The 19137-nt window shown below is 45.8% G+C and overlaps 1 protein-coding gene across 12 annotated transcripts in view; it reads right to left on the minus strand.

Moving 5' to 3' along the window:
• The window catches only part of CAMTA1 (calmodulin binding transcription activator 1), a 675715-nt gene extending 656856 nt beyond the window's left edge, over positions 1–18859 (minus strand). For all 12 annotated transcript variants that reach the window (XR_013995633.1, XR_013995634.1, XR_013995635.1 and 9 more), the window contains exon 1: positions 18728–18859. Coding sequence is in view for 8 of the 12 variants with exons in the window: in XM_081085448.1 (XP_080941574.1) it covers positions 18728–18772 (45 nt within the window). In the remaining 4 variants the exon portion in view is untranslated. The remainder of the gene's footprint in view (positions 1–18727) is intronic.
• Positions 18860–19137: the final 278 nt, after the last annotated feature.

Here is a 19137-nt window from a genome sequence, read left to right on the forward strand (position 1 = left end):
GAGGAAATGTATTTAAAGGGCCAGAAGGCTGAGAACCACTGGGTTTACCAATGGCAACTATTACACAGTCTGTTAACTCATCTCATAGGAGTGGCACCTACCCCCACCCCCTTGTCAGAATAGAGAGGGCAGGGAAGGCTTGCTGAGAGGGTCACCCACACCCACAGGGCTGTATGTGAACGTGCCCTGCAACTTCCCCTCCCAGACTTCCCTCTCTAAAAGCTCCCATCCTGACCTCTGCATCTTTTGGGAGAACCGTTCTATCTAATGCTGTCTAGCGCCAGATCCCTCCCTACTTGTAGAAAAACTTCAAGGTGGGCTGCTCGTGATCCCCAGCTCCCCCGCCTCCTCTGAGTGAGCGCTGGACCTAGTGACTTGCTTCTAACCACAGAAGGTAGCACGAGTGATGGGACGTCACTTCTGTGATGAGGCACGTAGATGGTGCCTTCTGTCTTGCTAGTGGCATCTCTTTTCTGACTTGCTGGCTCTGATGAAGCAAGTTGCCATGTTGGAGAGCCCCACATGGCGAGGAACTGAGGATGACCTCTGGCCAGCCGCCTACAAGACAGAATCCTTCAAACCACCGTGCGAGTTGGGGGAGAGGGGGCCTCCCCAGTCCAGCCTGTGAATATGAGCCCAGCCCCACCAACACCTTGATGCAGCCTGGGAGGCCCTGAAGCAGTAGACCTAGCCTGAACTCCTGACCCCAGGATCAGGTGATAAATGTGTCTGTTCTAAGTCACTAAGTTTGGCAAGTTGTTACTGCAGCAACAGATAACTAAAACACCCACAGTCCATCAGGTCCCAGGGATTTCTTTTCTCAACTTGGACTTAATCAATCACTTCACTACCATTTTCACCAGCACTCTACATTTACCACAAAATCCTTGAAAGAATTATCTATTCTCTTGCTACCTCTTTCTCATCCTCTCAACTCACTACCTGACAAAACCAGTACCTTTTTCTTCGTCTTCATTCTATCCAAACTCTGCAGCATTACAACTGAGAACCTCCTCACAATCTCTGCACTTAGCATCCCTGACTTTATGTCCTTGTTCTGTTACCCCCCTGACCATTCTTCCTCAGTCCCCACTGGTGCTCTCCCCTCCGGTGACACTTAAGTGGAAGCATTCACCACATTTCTGCCCTCAAGTCCCTTCCCTTTTCTCAGAACAACTTCACTCCTACTGTGACTTCTCCTAATTTGTTGAACTGATTCATTCATTCTTTTAACCAACAGATACTGTTCTGGGCAGACGTGTAACAAGAAGCAAGACAAGCAAAGTCCCTATCTCCATGAACCTTACGCATCTGCCAGAGGCTGTGCTGGCTCTCTCACTCTGCCCCCCCAGGTCCACTCACCACCCTTGTCCACCCTGCCCTGTGCCAAGGAAGCTGGCCTCCATGGACTCCATGGCCAGGGCTCCCTTGCCCTCTGACAGTTCGATGAAGAAAACAACAGGCAATATGAATGACTTTGACCCACATTCCCAATGTCATATTGTATACCAGGGATGGGGAAGGTCTGGCCGTGGGTCATATATGACTCTCGAAATTATTTGGTCTGGCCCTGCCAAGACATTAGGGTTAATTAAACATTTGACCAAATATATAAGGCTAATTTTTAAGCTGATAATTTTGTATGGCCCACAAACGATGTTATGAATATCCAAATGGCCCCTGGCAGAAAAAAGGTTCCCCACCCCTGCTGTATACCAACATGCTAAGGCTACTTCATGTCATTTAATTGCCCAATTAGAAGCAATAATTTGCATCCAGTCTCCCCAAAACATATCCCTCCTGTATTCCCTACCCCAGTTAATGGCCTTACCTAAGTCCAGTTAAGGTTCAAAAGCTGGGAGTCACCTTCAATTCTTCTCATCCCTCAAGGTCCACAGTCTATCAGTCATAAAATAGTAGCTAGCTCTCTCTCACACACACCTCAGTCACACTAATGCCTTTCTCCAGCCCACTGCTACAGACATCCTTGCCAGGAGCTATTTTCCCAACTCCAATTCTTCCTCTTTGCTCATTCATCCACTCAACCAACAAATATTATTAAGTCCAGCCTAGGTGCCAGGTCCTCAAGTCCCTGACCTCAAAAGATGTAATCTAATTGAGGGAGAGAGAGAAGTGAACAGGCAATTCTAATACAAACTAAAGGATGCGATGAGCAGGAGAGCCAGGGAGTACTACGGAGCACACAAGAAGGGCATGCACTCCAAACTGAAGGAGAGGCAAGATCAGGAAGGCTTTTCAAACAAGTCTCACTGCAGCTGAAACCCAGAGGACAGGAGGGCAGGCGAAGCAAAGCGGATGTGAGAATGCGTGCGTGTGTTCTGAAGGAAAGCGCACCTTCTAAATCAAGGCGATGGCAAAGTGCAAGGACCAAAACCAAGGGGGAGCATGGAGCTCGGGCACCATCAGACTCGGGAAGAACTGCACACGCCTGGCCAGCGAAGAGAGAGCTGGAGAGGCAAGCACATGGCCGCTATTAGCACCTTCACAGAGCCTAGACTTTTACCCAACCAATCCCACTCCTAAGAAAGACACACACCGCTGAGAGCCTCTCCGAGAACACACAGAATATGATCCAGACTCCCAGTTTGACTTCCAAGTTCCTACAACCTGACCCCTACCTACTGTGCCAGGCTCATCTACACACATGCACCCAAATCCCTGCCACCCGCTGTGCCCTCCTGGCTCTATGCCTTTGCTCTGCTTCCTCTGAGTGAAATTTCTCCTCCAAATACCATGTTTGCCTGTCAGTGATGCCAGTCAAATTCTACTTCCTTCAAGACTTCCCAGTCCCTCCAGGCCTGATCCCAGCATGCACTATGACCAGCCTTGAATCAGGCACATCCACATCTGCTCCCCGCAGATGGGAGGCTTCTAGAGTATGTAGGAACTGAAGTGAATCTTAATCGGAAAAACTAGGAAAATTTTTCAGAAAATATCCAATTTACCAATACTGCATTCCTAAGAAACCAACCACAGAAGGTCATGAAAAATAATTATTTTAAGTTACACTAATACAATCCATCAACAGCCTAGATTTCTGTATGTTTTCATATATATGTTTTATCTCTAAATAAAAACAGCTGCACACTGCCTCATAAGATTAAAAAACAGTAAGCAAATAAGCTCAGGAAAGTTGAGTTACCTGCTCAAAGTCACAAGGCACTTAATGGGCAGAATAAGACCAGAGTCAAGTCTTCAGATACTCTTTCTCAAAAACTATAAACAGCCCGAATAGAATCAGAGCATCCCACACATCTCACTAGCCAGCCCACCCAATTACCTACAACTTCTTTCCCTCATTTTTCCCTCAATTAATTCCCGTTTTCCTTCATAGCTTAACTCAAGAATCTTCCCCCAGCCTCTCAGATTAGTCAAATCCTTTTATGACACAGGTACTTCCCTTCATAGCATTCATCTCTTCATAGCCCTGTATGAGTTGTAATTTCACAGGGCACCTTGATTAATGTCAGTTTCCCCACTAGGGCAGGGACTATGTCTGTCCTTCCCTGCGTCTGGCACTTCAGTATTGTTTGCTGAGTAAATGAGCTGACTTAAGAGTATAACAGTAACTGACATTCACATGGCCCCCACAGGAGTACAAGATCCTAAAATATCTCTGACACCTCCAATAATAATAATATAAATTTTAATGTCACAGTTTTATTGTAACATATTCTAAGTCTCTGATAATTATATATTCATATGTGGAATCTGTTAATTCTCTATTAATCAGAACAAGGGTTAACAAGAATACCACATTTTTTTCTAAACATTCAAGACATCAGCAACTTTCACTTCAAAAGAACACACACCTGCAGACTGTGTGAATGAGCTATTTGCTCTCTTGGGACCTGAAAAGTCCAAGTCCAGCCTACCAGAGAATTCCCATGTCTCACCAAGGCAGCCTACTGTAGTAATAAATTAGAACAAAAAAATTTAAGGCAAGCCACTTGGGTGCTTGAGTTAAGCAAAGAGTAGATCCATAAAAAGGCTTTAGGTTCCCCAAACTGTTCCTCAGACCTAACAAAATCCCTATCAATATCAAAACTGCCTCTTTTTTAGAAATTGACAAGTTGATCCCAATATTCATGTGGAAATTCAAGGAACCTAGAATAGCCAAAACAATCTTAGAAAAGAATAGAGTTGGAAGAGAGACACCTCCTGATTTCAAAACTTACTACAAAACTACAATAATCATGACAGCGTGGTACTGGCATAAGGACAGATGTATAGATCAACAGATTAAAATCGAGACTCCACACATTTATGGTCAAGTGATTTTTGACAAGGGTGCCAAGATACTTCAATGGTCTTTTCAACAAATGGTGCTGGGACAACTGGATATCCACCTGCAAGAGAATGATGTTGGAAGTCTACCCACCTCACAACATACACAAAAATTACATACAAAAATTAACTCAAAATGAATCAGACTTAAATGTAAGAGCTAAAACTATAAAACTTACCAAAAAACATTTGTCAATCTTTATGATCTTTGATTAGGCAATGATTTCTTAATGATGACAGCATAAGCAACAGGAAAAAAAGATAAACTGAACTCGACTGTGCTTCAAAAGACACTATCAAGAAAGTAAAAAGACAGCCCACAGAATGGGAGAAAATATTTGCAAATCATATCTCTGATAAGGGATTGATACCCAGCATGAATAAAGAACACCTAAAACTAACAACCAAAAACCAAACAACTCATTCAAAAATGGGCAAAAGACATTTCTCCAGAGCAGACAAGACATACAAATGGCCAATAATCACATGAAAGACATTCAACATTAGGCATTAAGGAAACGCAAATTAAAACCACAATAACATAATACTTCATATCCACAAGAATAGCTTTAATCAAAAAGACAGATAATAACAAGTGTTAGCAAGGATGTGAAGAAATCAGAATCTTCAGACATTGCTGGCAGGAATGTAATATGATGCAGCCACTTTGCAAAACAGTCTGGCAGTTCCTCAACAAAAGAGAGTTACCACATGACCCAACAATTCCAATGCTAGGTATACACCCAAGAAAACTGAAAACATATGTTCACACAAAAACATGTACACAATGTTGATAGCAGCATTATTCATAATAGCCAGAAAGTGAAAATAACTCAAATGTTCATCAACTGAAGAAGAGATAAATAAAATGTGGCGTGTTTAGGGTATTGTTCCACTGTAAAAGGAACGAAGTTCTTATATATGCTACAACATGAATGAACCTTGAAAACATTATGCCAAGGAAAGAAGCCAGTCACAAAAGACCACATATTGTAAGATATCATTTATATAAAACGTCCAGAATAGGCAAATGCATAAAGGAGATTACTGATTGCCTAGAGATGGGGGAGGGGGGTGGGGGGGAGGGGGAGTGCCTATTAATAGATACAGGTTTCTTTTTGGAGTGAAGATGCTCTGGAAAGGGATAGTGCGGATAGCTGTAAAACTGTATGAGCATATTAAATACCACTGACTTACATATTTTAAGAGAATGAATTTTATGGTATATGAATTATATCTCAATAAAGTTATTTAAAAAGCAATCAAATTCCTTTAAGTACTAAAAGCTACTCTGATGGCTGTTTTTTAAAAACATTACATACTTTCCTCTTTTGGTAAGTAGAACACACTAAGTGTTGCTTTTCTGAATAGACTCAAGGTCATCACTAGGAGACACCAATTACTAAACAGCTGTGTATTCAGACGATTCACGGCATACAGGCTATTGGCCCTTACACAGAACCTCCAAACTACTGTTCCCTCAGTCTCCCACCTGTCTACTGCCATCGGACTCCTACCTCTGCCATGAGAAATCAAGAAAAACCAGAGATGAGAGGCAGGAAGGAGATGCCGGGGGAAAGCCAAACAAACGTGCATCCAGGCGGCCACCTACGCTTACACAGAGGCAGCTTGCTGTTTTCTTCCCCACAGTCCCTCTTCCAAGGCGTCCCTGTCTTTGGACAGCTGTCCCCAACCTTTCAGGTTTAGTGGTCCACAACAAGAGAAAGGCAAGGACCCACCCAAGTATCCAAACTGGACTGACATCGCCCAAATAGACAACCTGAGAACCCACACAGGGCAAAGCCTACAAAGACCACCTCCTGCCAGTGTGTCCCGCCTGCTTCGCCAGCACTCAGAGCACATGCCCGGGGACACGGGCCATGCCCACTGCTGATTCACTCCACACACCCAGGCCTCTGGCTGACAACGCTTGGCCTCATGGGTGTAGCTACGGCGGACATATTCTCTGCAGAAAGTTTACCCACTACAACAACTGAACACAAATCCATTTGGGAGTTAATATTCTTTCTTTTACGCTGGTTGATGGAAACAGGTTGAGGTGCCAGGACCCCTTGCTGCAGTCCCTCTCTCTCAGTCTCCTTCCACCCTACCCCCTCGAAATGATCAGCAGTCCAACGGACCCTCACCAATCCTCCTTAGAGTTGATTGTACAGAGGAACCGCAGAGCCTGCTTACCACTGTGTGTGCGTGTGCGCGACAGAGAGGCAGGGGCAGAGGGGAAAGGGGAAGAGAAGAAGAGATGGGCAGTGGGGAGGGAGATTTTGACCCTATTTAAGGCACAAGCCCCCATTGGGGTAATGAAAATATTGTCTTATATTTACTGTTAGGACCTCATTGCTACTTTGCTCCTTAGATTTTGAATCCACCTGGAGTCTTTTTTTTAAATTGTGGTAAAATAGTCAAAATGTAAAATTTACCATTTTCACCTTTTTGTAGTATACAATTTAGTGGCCTTAAGTACATTCACCTTGTTGCGCACCATCACCACTAACCACTGTTTATTTTTGAAAGCATTCTGAAAATCATGACTTCCATTCTTATTAACAAATGACTTCTGTGTTTGCTTTTTCACCCCATGACAAGGGCAAAGAGCCTCGTCAGAGCCGGGCCGAGACGAAGGCAGGCTGCTGAAGGAGGCGGACAGCACCCGCAACAACTTGGAGTGACACCAGAGCAGCTAAATCCATCCTCCCTTCCTCCAGACGTGGCCACAGAGGCTGGAGGCTAAAAATACCTGGAGAGGACAGATAACAGCTGTCAAGGATACTCAGCCCAGTGAGAAAGGTTGCCACTATCACCAGATTTGCATCAGAAGACACCCATACAGGCAGCCTGGGTCAGATGCAGAATAATGATTCAGTGGAGAAAGACTGATGTTCCTCGCCTCCCAGGACGTCTGGAATAAATCTCTGGGCCTTGAATTTGGTCAAGTAATCTAGGATCAATTTCTGGAGGACCCCTAGGAAGAAAGACAAGTACTTCAAAATACGGAGTACCCACTCACAGCCTCCTGCTTGTCATCCTTTCCTTTTAAGCACAACAGCCTCTATCAATAAAATTAAACGAGGAAGAGACCTCCATCAGAAGCTTTGTCAAAGCAAATAATTCAGCCAGCACCTTTCATAATGGCAGAGACGGAAAGCATCAAGCAGGGAATCTTGGCAAGAACACCAGGAACATTAACTTGCCCCTCAGCAGCTTTAAATATGAACGAAACTTTCAAAATATAAATTATATTCAAGCCATCTCCAAATGCCAGGCCTGTAGCAGCCCAGGAAGCACGCCCAAGTGAAGACACTATGTGATCAATTACTGTGGGTCCACCGAAACTCCCCCATGAAACACCCCCATCTCCACGCATTTCTTAATAGGAAGTCATTTACTGAATTACTGGCAATCAATACATTTTAATAACAGTTGTATTAATCATCTCCAGAAAGAAACAACCAAACAAATATAAATAATCCAACCTTAAACATAAAAAGTCTGGGGTTAACAGACACTTTTCCATCTGTAATCATATTATTTAAGTCTATTTTTCCAAAAGTGTGAACACTCATCCTATCAGAATAAAGAGCTTAAATGTGTCATAGGAAATAACTGAGCAGAATGAACATTTTTGTGCTGTACAGCTTTTCAACAGCTTTAACAATTTTTCACATTTTTAAAGTAAACAGTCGCAAAGTGTTAGACCTAAAAAGTCAGGCTCTCTACGTTCACCAGAAAGGAGGCGCTTCCGTGCTGGTGGTTCACATTCCTCCTACACAGCTTCAGCCAACAGAACGCCCCCCCCCCCCTTTCCACTGTCTCTACAAGTCAATGGAAAAATATCCTCAGTGAGGGTTAAAAAATAACAACAATAATAAATAATATTTAAGATTAGAATCTTTCTTAAAAATTGTATTTAAATAATTTTAAAACAATTCAGTTCTTGGGAGAAAATGAATATCATTTACATCATCTTCAAATGCTTATTCATGTCTCCTTGCTGATTTTTTTCCTCAGAGCACCTACTTCAAGGAGAATGCTAAATAGCAGACCACACATGTCTGTTCCCCATTCAACAACATGGTTCAACCTGAAGGAACACACAGCTCTGGATTCATTGAAGGGTGGGAGGAGCTGGTATCTCTGCTGTTGTCATGAGCTTTAAAGTCATCTCAGGAGTAACGCTGGGAATCAATCAAAATGGTTGCAGTTTGAATCACCTGCTCTCACCATAAATTGTAACTGAGCTACAGTGATTTCTAAATAGAACACATTCTAAATTGAAACATCTAAATGTTTCTTGGCAATTAAATGTCTAGAAAGTCAACAAACCCCCAAGAAAGCGGAGAAAATGAACTTTTGTAAAGCTCACCATTCATCAACTACAGGAGGCTCGAAAGATGCCACACGCCAGAGGCTCAGCCTCAAACTCCCTCGGCCTGCAGAGGAAAACTCCAAATAAGATTGCTTCCAGAACGGCTGGCACGCAGCACTAAATCACAAGCAGTGACCTCCCGGAGGAGAAACTGGAGTCAACAGCTACGTGAATGCACAACCTGGGGGAGATGAAACCTAACTCCCACCTAGGGCTACTCTGCTACTTACAGAATAACAACTGCAGCACATGCAAAATGTATGCACCAGACAGAGTCGTCTAACGTATTTCAAGAGCCTGGCCAGGAAGCTCAGTTGGTTACAGCATCCTGATACACCAAGATTGCGGGTTCAATGGCTGGTCAGGGCACACACAAGAATCAACCAAAGAATGCAGAAATAGGTGGAACAACAAATTGATGTCTTTCTCCTCTCCTCTCCTTTTCTCTCTCTCTCCCTTTCTTTCTCTCTCTCTCCCCTCCCCTAACCCTCCCTACCTTTCACACTCTCTAAAAATCAATGGAAAAAATGTCCTCAGGTGAGGATTACAAAAAAAAAAATTGAAATTAAATAAATATTTCAAGAGTGACAAAATATCCCCCAAAAATCCAAATGCATCCCAAAAGTATTTTGAGTAGGACCTAATTTAATCTCCAGGCCCAAGCTCTCTGAAATAAATGCAGAATGCTCCAATTTAGTCAAATTACAGCAGAAACATTCCTTTATAGCAAAGAAGCGACAGCCTAGCACTCTGAACTTCGTGGAAGTACAAAAACGTAGTGTCAGTAGGGCCACAATGCAGCACAATCCACAAAATCATGGGATAATTAAGCTGACTGTTTTAGGTTTCAATCCGTTTCGCCAGAAACCTTGTCCGAAGTACACTGATGTGAATCAGCATGAGCAACTAGAGTTCTATTGAAACAGCCCCAGCATCTTATCTTTTGTTTTACCTTTTATCGCTGATTTATGGGCTGACTGATGGTAAACTGATTTGTGCATGTGCCAGAAGGCAGCTCAGGAATACAAAAGAAGAAAAGAGATTTAGAAAAATCAAATTCATGAATGGAAATGCTGACGTCATAGTCCAGCTCCCAGCAGAGCTTAGGATAGTCCGTGAAGAAACTGTATCATTGGGGATGTGAAATGACCAGTCATTTAATAAAGGAGATAAAACAGAAAAAGCCCTTGCTCAGACCAAGGAAGGGGGGGGGGGGGGGAGACAGAAGGAGGGTGGGGGGGAGAGAGAGAGAGAGAGAGAGAGAGAGAGAAGCTGTATTAACAACCTTTTCCCTAAACCAAAAATGAAAAATATACTAAATATGCTACAAACAAGCTTAACATCTAAACCATGGAATTATTTCATGTTTGTTAAAAATATTTTTTTCAAGCTATTAGTTGCTGCTAAATCAGCAGAATGTAGTCCCATCCTCACCTTAAATCCTTCGCCCACTATGTGCTCTTGGTGAGGAAAGAGCACGCAATATACCCACTTTGATTTCCTCACTGAAAACTACGTGGCACTGCCAAGCCCCCCGATTTTAAGGAGTTCTGAGTAAAAGGGGATGAAGCTCATGACTTCAGGCAAGCTACTGGAATCTTTATGTAAGAGGGGAAATGCTTTCATCTAATGATGTAGTATAAACTAATAAAAAAGATTATAAAAATTTGATTTACTTACAACTATTAAAAGCAGCTAGTGGTATGGGTTATTCACATTTTTCATCTCTCAGCAGAACTGAAAATACAACCAGTAATAAAAACTTCTGTAAAGTTTAGACACAAGTTACTAAAATCCTTTTATTTGGGACACTTAAATAACTGATTCCTAATGTTTCCCAGGAAATTGAAGATTACAAGTGACCTCAGATCCTTGGTAACATCTCCACAGCACAAAACTACAAGGACATTCTCCCTCCTTTACCATTCGATGGCTTAATGTAACCATTCCCCCCAAAATGAATTTTTTAAAAATTTAAGCAATAAATAATTTTGCCAAGGAAGATTTGAAAAAGGAGATCTTATTAAGTGAAAATGCAAACAGACCAGTTTTATCTGCAAATCTAAAATGTTAAGAGATCATCTCACATTTCCACCACAAGCCTTTGATAGAACATCACTACCCCCTTGTGGATTAGTAATAAAAAATCCTTATCTTCTATCTTCACTTTTTAAATGTTTCATTCTGCTGAACTTCCATTAAGAGTTTACATTTTCTTCACTAAGAAGGGTTATTTTATTTCAATTACTTTTTAAAAAGAGAAAAAAACACTTAACATTTGAAAATAAGCAATCCCATCAACTTCTTTATCTCCCGAGCAGCCCATTTGGAGAGTTCTCCGTATAACAGGGAAAGTTGCCGATTTCAACAGGGCAAGCACATCCACGTTCCATTCTTCCGGTGAATACCTGAACTGACACTCCCAATCATCACTTTGAGATTTTTTTTAACAATAAATGGGTACTTTCTTCACTACTGCATCTTTTTTCTTTTTATTTGATAATTTCACACCCTGTAACAATTTATTTTTATCGCTTCCAAATGGTTTCATATCCAAGTGCCCCAGAAAACCAATGGGGCACACACATCCTCAGAAATAACTTTTCAGACAAGGACTGAAAACCAAATCTAAGTTTTAAAAGATTAATTCTTGATTGTATTGCTGTGCCTTCAGAAACACTTCCTGGCACTCTCAAGCAACCCTGCTGAAGAATAAAAACAGATAAAACCTTCTTCAAAACTGAAAAAACCCTTTGTTTTTCTTTCTTTCTTTTCTTTAATTTTAGTTGCAGGAGTACCATTCTAATACATGTATCTAGAGATACATCTTGCTAAACAGTGTAAAAAAGATGAAACAAACTGAAACACCTGGGTTTCTTATCATGTATGTGTTACCGACACGAGGTTTAGCTGAAAGTATAAATCACCTCCACAGTCACATACAGGCCAGAGAGACCGTCCGAGTCCCGGCTCGTCAGCCTGCGCTGTTGGGAGTGAGTTCCCCACTTCCTCACAGACACTGGACACAAAAGCAGGGACACAGTCATTTACTATTATTATGAGAAGCCACAGTCCAAATTCTTTCCAACGGGAGGGGGGGAGGTGGGAACAAAGGAGGAAAAATGATTCACTCTGCAAGTGTTTTTAAGTGACTAAATACATAATCTTACCTTGTGGTAACTGATAAGGAAAAATGGAGACAATGCCTAGTCTATTCAATGCCTGGCGCTGTGTTCCAAAAGGCTTTTCACATGTCAACCTGTGAAGACCGCAGGTACCAAAGTATCAATTCAGCAGCATGTCCAAAGCCGGCGGGGCGGGGGCGGGGCGGGGAGCAGAGCAGTCGGGCGGGCGTGCCCGGCTTGCCTTGCTGGGGTTTTGTTAGGATTGTTGTTTCTGGATTTGTTTCTGGATTTTTGAGAAGGCAGGAAGAGATTTTAGATGACAAGAGGAAGTGAGATCACTGTGAGAGGAATGGTCTCCAGGTGGTGACATGTTTGAAACGGTTAAGAACTCGGTCCCAAATGTTTCCTTGCAGCATGTCACTTTGCGCACTTGTAACTACCAGCCACACGGCAGGGCGCAGAGGAGCACAGCCCCACACCAGCCGCCGCCCTCCGCTAACACTCCTGGGAAGGAACACAGTACAGTACGTGACTCGGAAGGCCTGGCTCAGTCTGAAAAAATAAAATAAAAAGTGACTGCACTTCTGCAAATGAGCAAAGGACTGTATAAGAGAACATGCAACCCTACCAGAAAGAAACAAAACACAGGTTGAACCCAGAAGAAACATTTAAAAAACATCTCTGGTCATCCCACCTCTGATGTCAATCAGTTGAAAGCAAATGAACAATCCTCTGAAAGAAGTGAGAGAAGTGATGTGGCTGACACTGGGCCTCTGCTTGCAGTGGGTACAGAATAGTTCTCTTCTGGTCCAGGGTAATGAGCTAAAAATGCTCAGGAAGCATTACGAACCTTTACACACGGAGGCCCATGACCTTCTACAAGCAATGGCGTTCAAAGCAGAGAGACGCAATACAACCTGAGAAGCACACAGCCAGCATACTGATGGGAAAGAAGGAGAAAAGAAAAGAAAACCTTGCTTTGTCTCACCATGGAAAAAATCGGGGACTGCTGTCCACTGTCAATATACAGAGAAAAACATTCTGCCTACAAATACATGACAAGTATCATGGGATGGAAGACCATCTATATGTTTACCAGCCCCGCTTTCTACCGACATAGTCACACGTCTTAACACAGGACTGCTGGATCCACATCCACTGACGGCACACAACACAAGTGTCGCCTCAGCCTATATCCAAACCTGATTAGGTACCAAACAAACCACACTACACACTACAGTCTGGAAATAGAGTGAATGACCACGCGCTCTTACTCAGGTTACCTGGACAAGGAAGCAGAGGGTGAGAACACTTCCTATTCAAGCACACAAAGACTATGCGGATAGTACCTTAACAGGCCGAGGAGCATCAGAAGACCCCACACGTCCTGGTGAATGAAGGCCCCAAATGAGTAGTACACTTGTTGGCTGTGCCCAAAGAAATTTTCCATTGTCAAGCCAAAGAGACAGAAGGATGGCTAAATGCAGCAAAAACAAATTTCCAAAACCTACACGAGGCCCAGAGAGATGCCTAAAGGACACAGTATTCCACCCCGGGAGAATGCCGTTACAGACATTACCATCACCCCTCCACCTAGTGGCTTAAACCCACCCCATCACCCTAAACTCAGGGGAATAAGAAGTAACACTGCCTCTTACTACAGGACAAAAGAAACAGGGGGCATCCCTCTTTACTGAATGATGGGCTATGAATACAGTAGAGCTACAATTACTCTCTTATAATAATGATGATGGCAAGGGCAATAAAGAAACCTCTTTATGTGGGAAAAGGAAATAGGATTGAAATCATCTAGAAAAAAAAAAAATGAGCATGGTAAGTGATTCTAGAAGATACCGAACATTTTAAGAAATGATCTGTTTTAATGGAAATACAAAAGAAACACATATTGCATGTCACCACAAAAAATATTCAGCCACATGTTCACATGAATAAAGGACTGCCAAACCACAGACTACAACGATCGTCAACAAGAGTTCTTCTTAAGAGTGGAATACTAGCAGAATTGGTTTCTGCAGACATAGTGGAAGTTAAATCTGACTTAACATAGAAGGAAAAGAAAAAGCACATTTCAGGTCAATTCTTTACTATTGTTGTCATCATTATGTATACCATACCTGCATCCAAAAATAATCTGAGGCTATTTACCGAAAGAGGAGGAGGAAGTACAAATAACGGTGCCATTTAAAAGTGTAAAGTATTAAAAGTCACATAATAAACAAAAGCAATGATGATTATACCAGAAACCTAGCCTAAGAATGGTCACCACAATTAGGCATTAAGTTTGGATACAATATTCCAGGCAGTGAAAATGTAACAGCAGCTCAAGTCGTTCTTTCTATCTGATACAATGAAACATCTCAGGTAATCATAAGAGAAAATCATTTTTCTCTATCCCTTCCTTCTGTAAAGGGTGCATTTGATTTCATGTCCTATACAATACCCCGAATTGGTGCTGTTCAAATGTTAAACAGGCACTCCAACCAACCATATATCCAAATGACCTAAAAGTTATGCCTACACATTTAAAAAGAAGGCTGACTTTACTTTTTTCTATACACACAGATACACACATACACGTACGCACACACGCGCGCGCGCACACACACACACAGGCACAGTCGGAGGGAAAACTGTCAAATGTCTCTCCAGAGGTGCCCTCCACCCTCCCCACTCCCGCAGGGCTGGAAGAGCTCAATGGAATAGTACACTATTAAAGTCTATTTTTGTATGATGATAATCCAAATAATTAAAATACAGAAAAGAATTCCTTACAAGATTATATAAAAAGAAAAGGACAAGATACACTGAAATGTCATTTGTATTAAAAGGCTAACAAGGCCCCTATGGCCTCAGGTAGTCAGATACCCCCTCCCCAGATCCTCGCACACAACAGCTCAGTACACATCTCTGGGATGAATGAGCTCAGTGATGGAAATACCGAGTAAAAACAACTTCCTCCAGAATAACAAATTCAAGGGTCCCCCAAAGGAGGCAACAGGCACAATGAGGGGAAAGGAAGGGAACACGACAATCACCTTCTGTTGCTTTTCCCATAAGGAAATTAGAAAGGAGTACAACTGTACACAAAGACATCCTTCCTCCAGACCTTAGGAAACAGGAAACAAAGACTGGCCCAAAGGAATGAAGAAGTGGGGGAAAGCCACCCTATGGGCTACCTCACCACCAGTCAGAGAGAACTATAATCCCACCAGCACATGGGCCACACGGAGGATGCACAGAGGACTAAAACAATGCCACTTGACCCCAAAGAATAGGCTATTCTAGGGGGAAAGCCTAAAAACTAAAGAAATGGAAAAACACACATAAGCAGGATATATAAATATGTCTCAGCAAGCAAGAGCAACCCTCCCTTCTGAAAGGAAAATCGGACCCAATCTGACCTTGAGCAGAGGTTGCTGTGACCACGTCAACATTCTGAATCCACTGAACGGTGAGATGGAGAAACCCGCATTTCCCAGATGCAGGATAAGCCAGGTCTTCGAGAAGACAAGGGAAGAGATCTTCCAGGGGCCACCCAACCTCGCCTGAAGAGCTGGGGGTACAAGGTTGTAGGGGAGGAGACAGTGATGAGGTCAGGAGGACCCATCCAGCCTGACCAGCTACAAGAGAACCTCTCACTGGAAGAGCAGCAAAGCTGAGCTCCAATACGCTATGGGGACGGGGACACAGAAGCACAACCGTATTGAACTCAAAGGAAAGAGCCTAACTTTCCACACTAACCTCCAGTGTGCTCTTCTGACCTTTACCATGTCCTTCCACTGCCCGCTGCATGGAGCGCCGATTAGCAAGGGAAACGCTCAAAGGCATCGGTGGGATGGAGTCGGCAGGCCAGGATCCACCACCGGAAGTGATGGCCTCTACTGGGAAAACGCCGACACATACGGCAGGTTGTCCCCTTGTTTTCCAAGGGTCAGTGACACTACACCCTAAAAGTACACAATTCCATCCAGCTGAGTACAGATACAGAGAGGATAGAAAACATAAGAACTCTTGAAAAGCCAAAAGAAAAGCAAATTGAGGTCAAAGCAGTACTGTGAGGCGATGGGTATTATGGCCGCCGGATAACTCAATATTAACTGAAGGGCCAAGCCCACAGTCCGTCGAAGCTGGCCAGCCCTTGGGCGGCCCTGTCTCCTCCTCCGTAGCCCAGGTGGACTGTCCTTGCTAGAAAAGCGCTTGAAGGTCCAAATGCTTCGAGTCCGACAGAGCTTGCTGGGGAGGATGAGGCTCCAAACTCAGCCTGTCAAGAAGTGACAGCAGCTAGCAACCGTTCCAAGTTTTGTGAGGGAAGGAAGTGGGGGGACCGGGGAGACTCACATCACTGCCCCTGCCCCGGAGCCAAGGGCAATCAGACAAATACACAAACTGTGACACTCAGGGAACACCTGGAGAACAGTCCCTCCTGCCCTGTCACGAAGTGTCACAGGCCCTCCCAAAAGTACTTTGTCCTAATGTACACAACCTCTCTCAATTATTTAAATGGCCAAAATAAAACAGCGACATATTTATGGCCGTTCACTTCCAGTTCCGTCACAGAAACACATATTCTTCTCACCCACTCCTCTCGTTTGCCCCAAATACATGAAAATCTTTCCCCTACACGGCAGGGAAGACATGAAGATGAGAACTTTTAACCCTATGCAGGACCAATCCGAGAATACCGCTCCTGGATTCCGAATGCCTAAGTTTGGGTGAGCATCGGCAAGCCCTCTGCACTTTACCTGAACATTCAGGATGTCATTCTGCTTATTCAGTTCAGTACAAATGAGAAATGAAAGAGTGGTAAGAACTGGCCATTTATCAATGAGCCTTCCGATTCTCTAAGCTTGAAGAGTTACCAATATGTGTATGTGTGTGTGTGTGTGTGTGTGTGTGTGTGTGTACATATTCTTATATTCATAGATGAAATCACACCCTTTACATATATGCAGAAATGTGTAAGGATTACATGACCATCTGTACATTTTGGGTGTTTGTGGGGACTTTGAGGTATGTATACATAAACATATGCACAGCATCACTGTAATCTCCTTTTTGCCAAAAGAGAATCAGAGCAGCAGAAAATAATAAGTGTCCAAATTTCCCCTTCACCTGAAAGCTACGAGATCAAAAGAAATGTTTGGATCCCACAAGGGACAACGCCAGGGCCAAAGGAAGGTTCTAGGACCAGGAGCACACTAGCAACCCCTTCCCGAAAGGCATGTGGGCGACATGGGTGTCTACACTCCCTTTTCTGGGTGGAAAGGCATATGGCTCTCTTACCCAGCCAACATGAATACACTTTAAGAAAATTAGAAAAAGTCAAGGTAACAGGCTCCCTAAATATGGCTGACTGGGAACCAGAAGCCATAAGGAGGATAGAAGTTCTCCTAAAAAAGACATGGGACGTTTATTTCCAGGGAAGGTTCAAAGACTCTTGAATGTAGGGTGTAGAGAGTCTGGCTCTTCCTGCACAGAAGACAGTAACCGGAACGCCAAAAACAGGGGCCCACGACTCTCTCCCCCCGCCGGGGCAGTGTCACCTGGTGCACGCCGCCCCCACCCAGGGGGAAAGTGAACTGGAAGCAAACGATACCCTGGTTTTCCTCCAACGTCGGAGTAATGAGCGTGGCCCCGTCTTACTCCAGTAGGAGGCACAATGGAAGCCCTGCCCTACATCTGATGGGCACCCTCACCCCAAGGAACTCCGAGGAGAGAGAACATGTTCAGGGAGACAGACAAGCCGGGAAGGGAGCCCTGGCATGTCCAGTTTCTCCCGAAAGGAAAAGAGGACATCTCAGAGGGTATGCAGGAAATGAGCTCACCCTCGCCCAGAAAGTGTGCGGGGAGGGTGCACGATCCGTACGAAGTATCTGCTTTCCCATTTAGCAATGACTTCAGCGCTGCACAGGCCCCCGCTAGCCGCTGGGTGAGGGAAGAAGAACATGGGTAGCCCGAGTCCCCTTGTCCTGGCAAAAGGGTCAAGAGATGGTGTGCAGAGGCCCCAAAAGATTCCACGGGAGACGAGAGGGTGACACGGACCCCTCTGCCGAAGCAGGACCAGGGTCACAGAAGGTAAAGGGCAAGGAAGTATGGAGAGCCTCACTTGCCATTGAAACGGAGACCCCACCCTCCTGGCTGCGAGGGGTGCAAGGGCAAGAGTAGGAGAGGAAGCACGGCTGGGGCGGGGATGTGCGCAGGACCCCTCCCAGGAAGGGAAGGGGGAGGGGTCACACGAGGCCCTCCCGCCCGGGGACGCTCAGCAGGACGGGGTCCCCCTGGTGGGGAGAAACGCGGGGACCCCGCCGGCTCTGGGAGGCGCCCACAGGGCTCGAGGGCGATGCTGGACAGAGTCCGCCTGGCCCTGCCGCCCGACAGCCAGGGCGGCGAGGGAGAGCGCCGGCCGTGCCCCGACGGGGACCGGCCCGGGGCAGTGGGGCGCGAGGCCGGAGGGGGCCCGAGGCGGATAAACTTTCCGCCCCGCGGCCCCCACCAGGCCGGCGCGGGGGGCGAGGGGCGGGGGCCGCGCCACGGGCCCCGGAGCGGCGGGGATGCCCGGTCCGGGTGGGGGAGGCGCCGGCCCTCCCTCCGCCGGCTCCTCCTCCTCGCTGGGCCCGGCCCCCGCCCGCCGGCCCCCCGCCCCTCCGGCCCCAGCCCGCCCCCGGGTGGGGGTGTGCGGCGCCGAGCTCCACCGCCCCGCGAGTCACCTCAGGACCGGCCGCGCTCCGCCCCCCACCCACCGCCCCCTCCCCGGCCGGGGCACCCGCCGCCCGTCCCCGCCGCCGCGCCCCCGCGCTCCCTCCCGGCGCCGCCGATGCCCGGGATGTCCGGCGGGGCCGGGTCCCGCCGCCCGCCACGCCGCCCTCAGCCCTCACGCTCCGGCTCTTACCTTCCGGCTTGTTTTCGGCAGCCATTTCCCCTCCGCGCGCCACATCCTCCTCCTCCTCGCGACCGGGACCCCGAGCGCGCGCCTCGTACCGCCGCCGCCGCCGGCCCAGCCACCCCGCCGCCGCCGCGCACCCGCCCTGGCCCCGCCCCACGGCCCACGCACTACGCCTGTTGGGTTAGGGGGCTGCCACTCATCACTACCGCCACCAATCGCCCCGCACCAGGGGTCTCACTACTCTCCGGGAGGAGCGTCCTATCCCTCCGGCCCATTGGCTGGTCACCACCCAACGGAATGAAAGGATTGGTTCAGAATCAACGCCCCCTCCCCACCCACTCTCAGGAAAGCCCGCCTTCCGGACCTAAACAAAGCTTTCCAGTGGCCAGAGCCCGAAGGAACTATCCAATCCAAAA

The sequence above is a fragment of the Myotis nattereri genome (assembly GCF_964212035.1).
Source record: "Myotis nattereri genome assembly, chromosome: 3".
Taxonomy (NCBI): Eukaryota; Metazoa; Chordata; class Mammalia; order Chiroptera; family Vespertilionidae; genus Myotis; species Myotis nattereri.